Source organism: Lycorma delicatula, chromosome 2, assembly GCF_047948215.1.
Source record: "Lycorma delicatula isolate Av1 chromosome 2, ASM4794821v1, whole genome shotgun sequence".
Taxonomy (NCBI): Eukaryota; Metazoa; Arthropoda; class Insecta; order Hemiptera; family Fulgoridae; genus Lycorma; species Lycorma delicatula.
Genome location: NC_134456.1, coordinates 38195528 through 38209623, shown reverse-complemented (window position 1 = coordinate 38209623; position 14096 = coordinate 38195528). Strand labels below are relative to the sequence as shown.

General features: G+C 31.6%; 1 protein-coding gene across 3 annotated transcripts in view; it reads left to right on the top strand.

Annotated features, from left to right (window-relative positions):
• Set2 (SET domain containing 2) overlaps positions 1-13848 on the top strand; it is a 104958-nt gene extending 91110 nt beyond the window's left edge. For all 3 annotated transcript variants that reach the window (XM_075358733.1, XM_075358730.1, XM_075358734.1), the window contains 5 exons: positions 5275-5504; positions 7638-8692; positions 9340-9537; positions 11084-11404; positions 13304-13848. In XM_075358733.1, the coding sequence (XP_075214848.1) occupies positions 5275-5504; positions 7638-8692; positions 9340-9537; positions 11084-11404; positions 13304-13459 (1960 nt within the window). In that variant the 3' untranslated portion in view covers positions 13460-13848. The remainder of the gene's footprint in view (positions 1-5274; positions 5505-7637; positions 8693-9339; positions 9538-11083; positions 11405-13303) is intronic.
• The last annotated feature ends 248 nt before the right edge of the window (positions 13849-14096 follow it).

Here is a 14096-nt window from a genome sequence, read left to right as displayed (position 1 = left end):
TGATTTCTCAACGTATGTAATTTCTCTCAAAAAATTCCAAGGGTTTGCTTTTATGGTCCGGATGTTTAATGGATTATGATTTATTTTGATGGCTTCATGCTTTCATCAGAGAGGACTTGAAAGCAAACAACGCACTGTGGCTTTCCAACCAGTGAGATAAAACCATAATAAATAACTGTCATTTTACAATTACAGTATGTAGCAAAAAAGGCCGCTGATGCTTTTTATGGAATCCATAGAGTCATTCATCCCGATTGGGGGTTGAATTACCGTACCAAGCGTATCCTTTATAAGGGTGTCAGCAAAGCTATTATGCTGTATGCTGCGCCTGTTTGGGCTCACCTCATGGGTTTTATGTATTGTTCAGACATTTTGCTGCAGGCCCAGTGACTCCTCTTGCTAGCTGTTATAGGCAGTTATAGAACAGTCTCGAAGGAGGCAAGTCTGTGTTATAGCTGGAGTCAAACCAACAGATATCTTGGCTAATGACCGTAAGGAACACTACATTTCCAAGGTAAATAACATATTGATGTCGAACAAAAGCAGGAGATTGAAGACCAGGGCCTTGCATCTTGGCAGGTCAGGTGGGACGAATCCCCCACAGGTCGCTACATGCACGCACGGTATGTTTCCTATAGTGTCTGATTTAGGTGTGATTGTATGTGTCTCCCACAGTCGGTATAACACACAGTTTCTCTCCGAGCATGGTGCCTTTCAGGTGAGTTTGGCTAGGTTTTGTTTGGTGGATTCAAGTTAATGCCTGGATTGCGGGGACGATGATACAGTGGACCACGTCCTATATGTCTGTCTCCGATACGAGGTTGAATGTTCACGAGCTGTTAGGGAACTTGAGAGAATACATTCCTTTCTGGATCTCTGTATTAACTGGATGATCCACGAGGAGTGGTCTATAGAGGCTGGTTTTCTTCACACCCTTGCATTGTGAAGAGGGAGTTTAATCAAGGTACTCGATCGTGGTAGGATCCCAGATGGCTAGGGTTCCGGCTTAGGATTGGTTGGAGGTAGGCGCATTGGCATTGTTGCCACAGTTATATTGGTATTGTTTGTGATTCGATTTGGGGCTCCTGCTGGGGGGGGTGGCTGCGCCGCCGGGGTATGTTAACCCGTGTGACTGGGGGCATGGCTTCCCTCCGCCGGTGGCAGTCCTGATTGTGACTTGGTTATGCCATGTGAGACACCATGATAGGACTGGGTGGGGGTGCAGGGTTGATCTACGGCTCCTGCGCGGACCGTAATGTGGTTGCGTTGCCCTTGTTAGATGACCTAAATTGGTCGACTTTTTTTGGTGTAGGTCTGAATTTCTACGTTCTGTAAGACACACTTTTGATTGGTATGAGTGTAGCACTGATTTAACTTTAAACTGGTTCGTTTTCTGAGGCATTCACAGTTACAAATGGTGTTGCCAAATCTGTACTATGTGGAGGGGGGAGGCTTCTGCAGTTACAGTCAGTTAGTTTGAGGGAATCATGTTAGGTTGGGTGTGAAGATGTCTGTTTGAGGCCTACATGAAGGTGAAATGTGATCTGTGTTTTACTGATGCAAATGTCTGCTGAGGCATTTACATTGGTGGCATCCCGACCGAGACCTGGCTGATGACTGAGATGTAATCAGTTAGAGGATCTAAAGTACCTCCAGTAAATCCCCTCAGGGCTTGGAACGGAGGGGGTGGTGTGGCGTCCGGTAACATCACTAGGTGGGTGTCTTCTCCCTACGGGGTTGGGATGTCATTGTCAATCTTTTCTTTTTATCAATGGATTCAAGGTATGTGTAGGCTCACTTCATTTTTTTATAACTTATTCATTTTGCATAAGAATCTAATTGAAAAAAAAAAGAAAATGAATGGCACCAGATGCACGCTTTGCATTCAAAACTGAACTGATGTTTTGCAGTTTTTTTTATGCCTCTTCTATACTGCTGAGATCATGATGTGTTCAATTGTATCATCGTATGTCAAGTTCATAAAATTCAAACATTCGTCATGTTCGAACATGATGGTCTCATATGGAATATTAGCAAGCAGTTCAAATTAAAAGGACCACATATACATCAAGTTGGAACCTGTAAATTGCTAATGTTTGTACACTTCATTCTTTTCATACATGCATGTTCATACTCGTTGTTACTGACAACAAAGTTTAATAGTTTTAACTAGGTTTCATTGTGTTGTGATTGGGGGGTCACAAAATATTCATTATATACTTTTTGAGGGTCGTGAAATTAAAAAGGTTGAAAATAACTGATGTAGGCCTTGTGTACATATATCTTTATTTATAAATCAGCTCGGTATTGTACTGTATTGTACATTTTATTTTTCAAGGATTTTTATCATATTGTGAAACTGTTAAGAAATTACAAAAAATACTATTATAAATTTTCTGGTTTAATAGTTGGCTAATTTTTAATTACAGTATTCATAAAGCTTGGATACTACAGCGTGTACAAAAAGTAATGCAACCATATGGGAAAAAGAGTAAGTTATAATAGTTGTTGAAAGTGGTCTCCATTATGTAATTCTCATAATTGAATATGACGTTGCATTTTCTAAATCACATTTTGTAACATTTGTTGAGGAATTGCACTGACACATAATTCAATTTTGCTCTGCAGTTTGGGAATGTTGCGAGGATGAGTTTGTAAGCAGCATACTTGGGTATCCCCACAAGAAAACGTCAAAACGGAATAAATCAGGAGACCATAACCCCTTCAAAATCACTTATTCATGAAAACACTGATCCAAGAAAGTCATAGTGTTGTTGGTTGTATGAGCTGCAGCATTGCCCTGCTGAAACCATGTGTACTCTAGCCGATTTACAGGTACAGTGTTCACAAATTGTTGCAACATCTGTATATAGCGCTTGCTGTTCACTGTGTCATGAAAGAATGTTATGAATATTGCCTACATGAAATTGCACACCAAACATCCACTTTTTGTCCATGCAGAGGATGCTGATGTGGATTTTATATACATCAAATGCATGAAATCTATGCATTCATGTACCCATCAAGGTTGAACCATGCTTCATCAAACTGAAACCAATCATCGAGTTCTTACCTATCTAGCGTTACTGATAAAATGGATCACTGACAGAAAGCTATACATTTTCCAGTGTCTGCAGGTAACAATTTGTGAACACACGAATTCTGTATAGATGCATCTTTAAACACTAGAACAATGCCATGTGGGTATTATCAACAGAGAGACCAGACTGGCTAGATAGGCATCACACAGACTGCTTGGGACTAACAGAATATGCAGCTTGTACGTCTGTCAACTTTTTTGGTGTTAGCACTTTCGGTCGACCACTTTTATCTGCATCTGTCACATTCTCTGTCTCTTGGAACTTGTCGTACAGCCGCTTGATGGAGGACTTATTGGTGCATCCACCATACTTTTCTGTGAAGCCATTTTGGATTTGGGCATAACTGACACATCTAATGCATTGGGAGAATAAATATTTTCCGCATTGTGTAACCCATTTTTCCTCAATTAAACCAGCAACAAAAGAAGTAAACATTCTTCTATAAGGTTGCTCAACTTTTTGAACACTGTAGTTTATCATTTTTTTCTAACTTATGAGCTCCGATAATGAAGCTCTGAGACGTCGATATTTGTTTGCATTTTTATATCTGTTATATCAGTAAACTGCTTAACATTGACATTGAAATTCCTAATTTAACTGCTGCTTCTCTTTGATTTGCCATGTTTTAATTCAATTCTTCAAACTGCCTTAAATTTTTAATTTTATCTTCTAAACTTAAATCAGTGCATTTCCAATTATTAGCCGTTTCATTAAAACAACTAAGTAAAATAAATGGATAATTATGTAAAATAAATGGAAGAACTGCATTATGTACAATATCTAAACTTTATAGCAAAAGTAATATGAAAAAATATATAATAAAATACTAAATACAATTATAGTCAAACTGTTCACAGAATGTAAAAAGTGTCTTTCTACTTTTTAACTGAAGTTGGCGTTTCCACATTGAATTACTTGTAAGAATTTCCTTATTGGCAGGTTGGGAAAGAGAGGGACTGTTTTCAATTTGTGCTTAGGCTGCATTCTTAAATAAACCACAAAAGTGATTTTATCACCTTATCTTGCTTTTTGAAAATGTAGTTGCTGTTTTAGTTGATAATTATACTTATTTAAATAAAAATATGTGATCAAAAAACCAGCAAAACTTTACGAGATGAGAATCCATTTTGTTTATTTTGAGAGTAGTGAGCAGTTTCAAATTAAACAATAAATGCAATAACTAACACTGTATTAACAAAATTTGTACTTGTTAATGTGGGTTAGTAAAACCACTTCAGATCAGTGTTCAGAATTTTTAATATTTATATCATTTGGTTTTAACTAAATGAAAATGAAAATTTAGTGATACTGATCAGCAAATTTTAGCATTTAATTTGAGAAAATGCTACATGTATATGACTGATAAACACAAAACTGATAGTTATGTCATATTTATTGGTTATTTTGCCCAGTAATTCATTAAATATATAGTAGTTCTGTAATAATAGTAAGACATCACAGTTAGAGGTTCGAGAGGTGATAAATTAGAGAAAAATGATGAATAAAGTGATAAAGCAAAGATTTAATTTTATCGTTAAGAAAATACAAATTTAAGAATAATGCTAGTATATTTATGTTTTATTTTGCCGGTATTGTTTTATAGAGCGAGCTATCTTTATGTATAAATCACAGTATCTGAATGAATGTAAATCTCTATATTTGTAATGATGTTGGCTTAAAACTCTTCAACTGCTTGGCTGATCTGAATGATTCCTTTATTAATGTTTGTATGAACTTAGAAGACACTTTTAGTTATAAATTTATTCAGATAATTTCATTAGTGGGTTAGCAGTAAAACTAAAACAAAGAGCAAGTATCTTAACAGTGTTGTTTTCATAAAGTAGTTTTTCGAGTTGCTAAAATAGCATTTTTGGAAGAAATGCTGTATCTTATATATTTTTTGTAAACGAAATATAAAAAAGACTACACTTTGTTTTATTTTACTTCAACATTTCAGTTTTTAAAAGCCTACCTATGCAATTTTCATTGGTAGGTGAATGATGTACTTTTATGTAGAGAATGTTACCTTTATGCTTTATGTTTAATAAAAGTTAACCTTGTAAATCATTTCTAAATATGTTTTATTATCATTGTAGCATTCCTCATGAAACTTTTTTTAAATAATTTTTTTCACTAAACTGTTCTGTACAGTTATCATTTGTGTGGTTTGTAGAAATGGTTCTTCTCAAAGATTATCAAAGAATGAAAGAAGGCAGTTATTTATGATGAAAGTAGAAGAAGAGGAACGTCAAAAGAAACAGCAAGAAGAGATGTGGCAACAACATCAAGAACAGTGTCTGGCTTTGGGTATGGATCCAAATAATACAGCTGCATTTAATCCCCAAACTGGTTATCCATGCTTCTTTGATTCCACAACACAGACATGGCAACCATATCCAGCTGGTAATTATTACTGATTCTTTTTCTGTATAGATATTTTGTAGCTTAAATTTTATTTCAAGAACATGTATTTTAGCTGGCATATTTAACGTATTTTGAACCAAATTTTTCCTGGTTTTTGATTTCATGCTCATAATTATTCTTGCTATCCATTCGCAGGGAGGTAGTATGTTTTAAATTCCAGGTAACTATGCAAAATAATGTATTAAATTATTTAATACATTAATAAACAAATTATTTTCAAATTCAGTAATTCCCTCATGCTTTTATGTTCAGTAGCTATTTTTGTAAAAATATAGTGTTAACAATTAAAATTATGTGGTACTACATTGTTTCAGTTTTAAATAGTTATATTAAGAATTAAATGACCTCATTAGGGTTTTATTTTATTTATAATTGAAATATTTAAACATGTTACAGGTTTGTACACTATCATTATGTTTAAAATTTTCACAGTAGACTAGTGGGTCACACTAGTATTTCTGCTACGATTATTATCATTATTGATTGGAGTGCTATTTTCTGCCCTTCCTAGCAGTGTCACCAGGAAGGGCAGAAAATAACACATTTGTAGTTGATGCGTTTTGGAGTTCCTCCACTCTCAAAACTACTTTTTCACTGAATCTTCTCGAGTTGGAATCTTTGAATAAATAATGATGTTAAGCTCCTCCCACTCACCATCCTACTGCCATGGCCTCATCTGCTTTGTTTCACCTACTGTAACAGTTCTACAATTTCTTAAAACTAATCCTTATGATATTTTATTTTTACAATTTTAGATTTTTAAACATTACATCAGACTCAGTGTTTCTTGTTCCTTAATTATGTCATCTCCTTTTAATTTCAGCTGAATATTTCCATGTTTTCTAGAATATCTAACAATTTTTCTTTTTTTCATAACATAATATTTTTTCATGGATTTTATCATTTCATTGGGAATGTGTCCTGCATAATTTACATTTTTCATTTATAGTTTTCTTTTTTCTGCATAATGTAAATTATTCAAGATGACATATCCCCAAAGAAATTATAAAATTTATGAAAATGTTATATTATGCCAAAAAAGAAAAATGTTAAAAATATTCTATAAAACGTGGAAATATTCAAGATAAAATTAAAAGGACAGGACACAATTAATGAAGTAATAAACACTCAATCCAATGTAAAGTTTAAAAATCTAAAATTATTAAAATAAAGAATCATAAGAATTAGCTTCAAGAAACTGTGGAACCATTAGAGCAAGAGGGACAAAGCAGAAGTGGCCATAAGAAAAGGGATGGTGAGTGGGAGGACCTTAACATTGCTATTTAGTCAACGATCACAACTCAGGAAGATTCAGTGCTAAAAGTAGTTTTGAGTATGGAGGTACTCTGAAACACATCAGCTATGAATATTAAGAGTGACATAGCTAGAAAGGGCAGAAAATAACACTCAAATCAATTATGTTTAAAAATTAACAAAGAATCATCTTAAATGCTAATGTCTTATAATTTTATTGACAAACTTAAAGAAAATTTAAAAATTAAAAATTGTAGTATTGCAGTAAAATTATGTTTGAATTATAATTATGTATAAAAATATTTTTGTTTATTTAATGAAATGACATTGTAAAATTTATTGTAATTATATAAATTTTCATTAAGTAACGTTGTTTGAATACCCTCTATTTTTTATTAATCCTTCATTGAATATTGTTTTTAAAAATAAGAAACTGTATAGTATGATTTCTATTTTCTAAAAATAATAATTAAGACGAGAAGAGTCATCACACTGGATGAAATGAAGGTACAACATTAATTGACCCAAACCAACCAATAAAAAAGGAAGTAGATAGATTTGAACCTTTTATTGTAATATAAAAATTGGTCAAAACCATTAAATTCACTATTAAAAATTGAATCTTTCTTGATGATGTAGCAACAGGAATTTTAAATTTTCCCTAACCTTCCTAAATTAAAAGAACAAAAAGTACTGGTGGCTTTGCATCAAATATGTTAATTTCTGAAGTTTAATTTTATTGCATAATATTTTTCCCATTTTTAAATAGTACACACAAATTTACTTAATTTTCTTTTGGTCCTTTAATAATTTTTTCCCCTTTAAATTATGCTTTTCAAATTTTCATTTTTTTTTCAGATGCAAATATGCAACAGTCATGTCCAGATGGAAAAATGAACAGAGGACTGTATCCTCCACCTGTTGGTGGTCCACCAGTAATGTTCAATCCTAATCAGCCTCTTCCATATCATGATCCTAGTCAGCCTCCACCATTCGTTGATACAAGTCAGCCGCCTCCATTCATGGATCCTAACCAGCCTCCACCATTTGTTGATACAAGTCAGCCACCCCCATTTGTAGACACCAGTCAACCACCACCTCCTTTTATGGATCCAAATCAGGGTCCTTACCCACCTGGTGCTATGTATCCTATGCATCCAGGTCCTGGATTTCCTATCCATGATGGTTCAGCTCAGTTTCCACCATCGATGCCTCCACCATCACAATACGGTCCTCCTTTCCAAGGACCTCCAGCACCTTTTGTACCTCCTAGTGGTTATCCTTCACCTGTTCCTCAGTCACAATCATTCCAAACGATGCCAGTTGGGCCACCATTTCAGCCACCTCCACAAAATTATAATTCACAACAGCAGTTTCAGCCTCCTTTGCCTCAGAGTCCAAGTAATACTCAACACTTTCCTCATCCGATGCCTCAAAACCCAAATGATCCGTCTTTGCAGTTCCAGCCACCACTGCCCCAAGGAGGAAGTAGTACCCAGAATGTTAATATGCAGCCTCAACTGAGTCAAGGCAGTGATGGTTTGCAAGCGCAGATGATGCAGCAGGGACAAGGTTATGTTTATGGTACGACAGGAACGAATGCAACTCCTGGTATGGTTACATCAACAGACAGTTCAACCGGTTTACCAGTATATGTAGCAACACCTGCTGTACCCCCTCCTCCACCTCCTTCAGTGCGCTTGCCCCCTAAATGGAAAAGTGCTAAAGATAGCGAAGGTCGTACATATTATTACCATGTTAAAACCAGAGTATCACAATGGGAACCACCTGTTTGGGATCAACACCAACAGCCACAGCCGCAGCAGTCTGATTCTTCATCAGATTCTGATGATGACTCTGATGATGAATCATCATCAACTTCAGAGGATGAAGAAGAGGAAGAGGAAGAAAAGGTACTCAAATTAATATTGCCTCTTTAATTTTATTTTCATCAAAAACAGAACTCCTTTTTTCACTTAAAGAGAACTTCTTTAACAGAACTACTTTATTCACTTTCTAAGTTCTTGGAGATTTACTTATGGTAAATATTTTTAAGACTACTATCTGGTACTTTCTTTTTTAATTTCAGTAGTTTAAAAGTGATTAGGAAGCAGTCTGTAGTAATTGTAATATATGTGAAAAAAGTGGTTGTTATGATGTGTCAGGTGATTAAATGCAAATAAAACATGTTAAATATCATCAGTTATATTGGCACTGCAGTGCCAATATAATAGTTCTATTATATTATTTTACCTTAGAGGAAATGCTTAGAATTTACTAATGTTTACTAAGTATAAAAGAAAAAAATTAAATTCTAACTATCTGGCAGTGACTCAGAAAGATGAAATGTCAAAAACACAATTTTGGCTATATTATCTGTATTTTTGTATAGTATAGAACTCCTAATTTCAAATTCTTAAAGAGCAGGAAACTGTAAAATTGCACAAGAAAACTACAGTTTATATCATCTTGTTATATAATATCTTACTGTACATAACCAAGTATAAAAATTATAATTAAAATAAAAGAATTAATAAGTTACAAATATTTTTTTGTTTAGAATGAAGAAGAAGAAGAAGAAGACATGGAAGAAGAACCAGAGCCAGAATATGATGATCCATATCTTATAGAAGATGATATTATGATCGATAAGGAACCTGATATGGAGCCATCAAGTATGGATGATTTTAATATAACTGATGACTCATCTGCAGCCAAAAGGAAAAGAGATGGACTAGTCCAGGAAAGAATCATAAGTGTAAGTAAATTAATGAACCCCTTTTGCTTGAGAATTCATTATTTTAGTTGATAAATGTCATTTTATTTTGTAAATAATTTTTCTTGCTTATTTATAACAATCAATGTCTTCATTTTATATGAGTAATTACAGAAATCGTTCTTGTTTTTATTTATTTTTTTGGTCTACTATGATAAGTGACAAGTAACCAACCTGTTCAGCCAAATTTCCAAATATTATATAATTATATGTGGCTCTATTATATAATTTAATATGGATCTTTAATTTAATCATACAGTGCTTTAATCAGTTAAATAAGAATCGCTAAAATTCTACATCTGGTTGTATCATGTGCAAGAAAAGAACATAGAATGAAGAACATGTAGTTTGCAACATACTCTGTAGTATGTGGTGGAGATAAAGTAAAAGATTTAAAGAATGTGTTCAGTTCCATTTATACCGTGATCAGGATGGCAATATTAGTAATTGTACAGGTGAACTTAATATATATAATGTTAAATACAGTCTCCTTAAAATAAATTGTTATAAGTCACTTCATATCTCAGCTAGATCTTTACAGAGAAAAAAGGAAAAAGATATATTCTATTAATATAAAGGTGGTTTATATTAATTGGTTTACATTTAATTTGGTGTTAAATTTAATTTAACACCAAAACACAGTAAATTAATAACTTAAAATTATCATATTAATCCAAGAATTGATTTTTACAGGATCCCGCATCTTCAGTTGTTATTAAATTTTGTAATTACATTATCAATTTATAATTTTGTTCATATGTCAAATTGTTTTCTTTTTTGAAATTTATTATGAATAAGTATGCAAATTCTGCTATCCAGTATTGGAATGGTGTAAAAATATGTTAATGAATTATTTAAAAAAATATATTTACAAACCTAATTGTTGCAAGCTGTTTTCAAAGGTGATTGAAAAGAATCTAGAATTTACTAGTGGTAGTATGTAATTTAAAGTGAAGCTGACTAAAAAAAAAAGGGTGACCAGGTTTAATAAGATCTAAATGACATTATTTCTTTCGACCACAGTCCACATGTAATTACATTGTGAATTAACATGCCTGAGCTCCAGCTTTAGTAGGTATACGAAATTTAAGTTAAGTCTGGAAAAGTTTTTTTAAGCTCTTTGACTGATAAATGATTTAGGTCAATCTGATTTTAGTTAATATAGCTTTATATTTATAGAAAATAATGGAGAGCATTCTAAAAGGTTGATCTCAGTAAATCTAAGTTAATTTTACAAAGTCACACATTTTAAATTTGTAAAACTGTTTTCCAGGTGTACTTATTTTAATGTTTGTTATTTTATCTCAGTAACCGTTAGTTACTTTTGAAACAATTACATCTTATAAAAAGTTCTTATAAACTTAAAAGTTTTGAAGTATTAAAAATGATCTTGATAAAAGTTATTAGGTATAATACAATTATCATAGAAAGGAAGAGTACATTTTTTATTACTTTGTAATATTTTAAAATCCAGTATTGTTTTGGTTGCATAAATTGATGAAGTACATTTCTAAAATTTGTTTTTCAGCCTCGAACTGAATTTGAATTAGAAAAAACTGATAAGAAAAAATATCGCGAGGCTAAAGAAAAGTTAAAGCGTCAAAAAGCCAAGTTAAAAGAAAAGTTACGATTGCATGAAGAAAAGAAACATTCTCATAGACATAACAAATTAAAAACTTCTAGTAAATGTGAAGCTGACACATCTAGTGATCCAGCTAGGAAAATAAAAGATAATTTTAGATTGAATATGGCTGGAGTTATTGTTCATTATTTAAATCCATATAGGAAACCTGATTGTAAAATAGGAAGAATTACTAATACTGAAGATTTTAAACATCTTGCAAGAAAGGTTTGTAAATTTTATTCTTGTGCATGTGTATGTAAGTGTAATCAATATCAAATAGAATAATTTAGACTTAAGGCTTGAAATATACCTTCTGTTCCTTATATTATCTTGGGCCATGAAAAAAAAATCCGATTTCAAGATAAATCTCATTAATGAAAAAAAACCCTAATATAACATATAATTAAATATAATATTGAGTTATAGATTGCAATATATATATTTTTATATACAGTGTGTTTCTAAAATGGTGGGCTGGCTATACTTTTTTGGATTCTACTTGTAAAACAAAACAAAAAATATCCTTAGGAAAAATGGCAATTTCTCCTTCGTTCTCCCGCTCTCCACCATTTTGTTATTTTTATATAAAAATGTATGTCTCAAGTTCAGATAGATGAATCACATTAATATTTGGTAAGCGTCTTGGTAATAAAGTTTTAAAATTAGAAAAAAAATCAGGAATTAAACACCATCACAAATTACAAAATGGCAGCCATGTTTATTTTTCAATGTCTGTAAATATTAGTTACATCAAAATTTATGTTATTTGCCAAAATATTAAACCTTTTATTTTGAACAAAGTGACATTTTACTTTTTAAATTTGTTAACAAATAGCAAAGTTATAGCAGAAATTTATGTAATTTTGTGTCTGTTTTCATGTCCTCCACCTTATGTTCAATTCAATCAAATTTTAATTGTTTTTATTTATTGTTAATGCTAGTATTGTAAATTAGTATCAAATTAAGTAATAATTTTTTCACAATAATAATTAAAAAAAATATAACAATTACCTATGATAATCTTATGTTAATTATTGTAGAACATAAGATGTAATTAAACGGTTAACAATTGTTAAAAATTAACAGAAATGTTCAAAGTGTCCACCATTAGAAATTACACAAGTCTCCAGTCTTTTTCTAGAGATTGTCTTAATGGTTAAAAAATTCCAGGAGTATTCCTAATTTCTTGAAATTCATTTTGGATCCTTTGTTGAATATCCTCAATGTTGAGTTGAATAAACAATAGTATGTTTCAAATGGTCTCAGGTAGAAGTCAAGAGGGTTTAAGTCAGGTGATCGGACAGTCCAGAGCACTGGCCTTCCGCGTCCTATCCATTTTTCATGGTACGTTTCATGCAGGAAATCTGAAACTGACTGAAATGTGCTGGAGCTCCATCGTGGTGAAACCACTATTTCCTCTTAATTGTAGAGATAGGTCATCCAAAAAATGTAGAAGATTTTCAGTTAAATGAGCAAGATCATTTTCTTCATTTAAACAATTTGTTAGAGTGACAAGAGCCAAAAGACAGTCATTAAAAATTCCTGCCCATATGTTCATGGAAAACCTTTGTTGATGGCTACTTTGGAAGGTACCATGATGATTTTTGTTGCTCCAGATACTCTGGTTGTGATAGTTTTGAACACCATTTCTTTTGAAGGAAGCTTCATTTTTACATTGTTAACATGATCAACTGGTAATAGTTGCTGTGTAAAATTATTCAACAGTGAAAAATTACTACAACTTAAATTTATACAAAGTACGTTTTCTTATTTCTTAAAAAAATTGTTGTTTTTTTAATATAGATATAATCTTGCCTGAAATAATTTTTTTATCACTTCCTATTCTTATTCTAATAAATTTACTATGTAGTCCATTGAGGTGGTCAAACTAGTTCTTTTCAACTAAACTTCTCATTTACTCTTTCTCTTCTCCAATCTTCTGCTAACATGTTCATTATAACTTGAAATTTAGTCTACATTATCAACAGTTGAAAGGAATTGTAAATTATTAAACATAGTTTATAAAAGATTCAATGGCATTTGAAGAAAGTATTTTAATTTTATTATTTTTGAACTGATCAAGAAAATAAATAATTCTCTTCTTTCTTTTTGTTTCTTTTTCAGTTGACACATTTTGTAATGTTAAAAGAGTTAAAACATTGCCGTAGTGTTGATGAATTAGAGTGTAATGATAATGTTAAACATAAAGCAAGAGACTTCATTAAAAAGTACATGGCTAAGTTTGGTTCTGTGTATCAACGAATTACTGAAGATGATTAAATAAGTAAATTATTAGCTTTATTAATTAACTTCTCATAGAGAATTAATCATTCAGTTTGTGTAAGTGACATAAAATAACAAAATTGCATAAATGAGAACATTTTAGTTTTTTATAATGTTATTTTGTTTATGTGTGTGATTTATTATTTAAATATCATGTGTGTTTTGTAAATATATATTTTTTTTTTTAATTTTCAGGGTAGTATTTTTGTTAAGTTTTTATTTTGTTTACTAAATGTTTCTTTTTTTTAATTTAAATTGTAACTTAGTGATATTCAAATTAAATATTAACAAATATATGAAGTTTAAATATAGCATGTTTCTTAATTTAAATATCTGTTAAACTAAGAATGACAAAATGTTTAATATAGAAATAGCATGATGAATTATTCCACAAGAAACATAATGTTTTATTATTATTAAACTGTTATGTTTTAAATCTTTATTGTATTTTAGTTTTAAAAAGAAATGTTTAAAATGAATCAATTTTTTTTATCATCTAAGTGTATCAATTTAAATTAAGTTATTGTTTATTATTTTATAAATAGATTTACTCTCTTAATTTATGACACATTTAAATGTTATTTGCTTTAGAAAACTTTTTTGGTATGATCAGTGTGTTATAAAAATCAATAAA